At 42.5% G+C, this 1,412-nt stretch overlaps 1 protein-coding gene across 1 annotated transcript; it reads right to left on the reverse strand.

The window, feature by feature from the left end:
* Positions 1–655: 655 nt before the first annotated feature.
* On the reverse strand, positions 656–1,033 carry LOC130949619 (uncharacterized). Its single transcript, XM_057878288.1, has one exon. It carries the CDS (start codon positions 1,031–1,033, stop codon positions 656–658), a length of 378 nt encoding a protein of 125 aa, XP_057734271.1.
* Positions 1,034–1,412: the final 379 nt, after the last annotated feature.

The following is a 1,412-nucleotide window of genomic DNA, read 5'->3' on the forward strand; positions in this document are numbered from 1 at the left end:
TTCTCCAACTTCTTGCATTCCTTCCACTTTTGCATGCTTCCTTTCCATCCTCTGAGCCATTCCTGCCCTGTAATCTCTGAAAACACTTAACACACATATCAAGGCATCTAATGGTGATAAAGAGAGGATTAATAATAAGCAAATATAAGTCCAAAGAAGCATGTTTTCAATCAAAGCACATAATTAGGAAGGAAAATCTAAAACATGCAAATAATATGAATAAGTGGGTAAAGAGTTGATAAAATCCACTCAATTGAGCACAACATAAACCATAAAATAGTGGTTTATCAGACACAGTGCCAGCACCAAGCCAACCTAACTTTCGGCCAAAACACCTTTTACGTCGAATTCGCAAGGGCACGCGTGCGCGTTATTGACGCGTACGCTTGGAGTGCCAATTTCTCAGATGACGCGTACGCATCAGGGACGCATACGTGTGGTGATGCTTGTACGATTAGCACACTCTTTGCACTGTTTCCACACAACTTTCTGTTCAGTTTTTTTTTTTTTGTAGATGCAAATGCAAGCTATATGCAGAAATAATGAGAAGAGTCACTGAAAATAGAAGTAAGAAGAGAGGAACGATCATACCATTGTGGGTTGTCTCCCACCTAGCACTTTGCTTTAACGTCTTTAAGTTGGACGGGCCACCAGCTTAATCTGCTTCTGTTGGCAGGTCCTCCAAGAGGAAAACCTCTATCTCTTTGTTGTCCTTTATCTTCTCACCATGATACAGCTTTAAACGATGTCCATTGACTTTGATGATATTGGAACTTGAAGGATGGCTCAGGTGGAAGACTCCATATGGCTCTACTTTCTCTACTCTGTAGGGACCTTCCCACCTTGATCTCAGCCTGGAGTTGTAAAGAAAAACTAATTCCCCAGGTCTGAACGCTCTCCGTTTAATGTGCTTATCATGCACAGCTTTCATCTTTTCTTTGTAAAGCCTGGAGTTATCATATGCTTCTAAGCGAAGGTTCTCTAATTCTTGTAGTTGCATTTTCCTTTCTACTCCGGCCTTCTCAAATCCCATGTTGACCTCTCTCACTGCTTAGAATGCCTTGTGTTCCACCTCCACAGGGAGGTGGCAAGCCTTTTCGTATACTAGGCGAAAGGGGCTCATCCCGATTGGTGTCTTGTATGCTGCCCGATATGCCCAAAGAGCATCTTGTAGCCTGGTGCTCCAATCCTTCCTATTAGGCTTGACTATCTTCTCTAGGATACGATTTATTTCTCTGTTAGACATCTCTGCTTGTCTGTTAGTCTGTGGGTGGTAGGCAGTTGCTACCTTGTGGACAATCCCATGCTTCTTCAGTAGTCCTGCTAATCTCCTATTACAAAAGTGAGTTCCTTGATCACTCACGATTGCTCGTGGTGATCCAAAGCAACAGATAATATAGTTTCTAACAAAG

This window comes from Arachis stenosperma, chromosome 9 (assembly GCF_014773155.1).
Source record: "Arachis stenosperma cultivar V10309 chromosome 9, arast.V10309.gnm1.PFL2, whole genome shotgun sequence".
NCBI classification, from domain to species: Eukaryota; Viridiplantae; Streptophyta; class Magnoliopsida; order Fabales; family Fabaceae; genus Arachis; species Arachis stenosperma.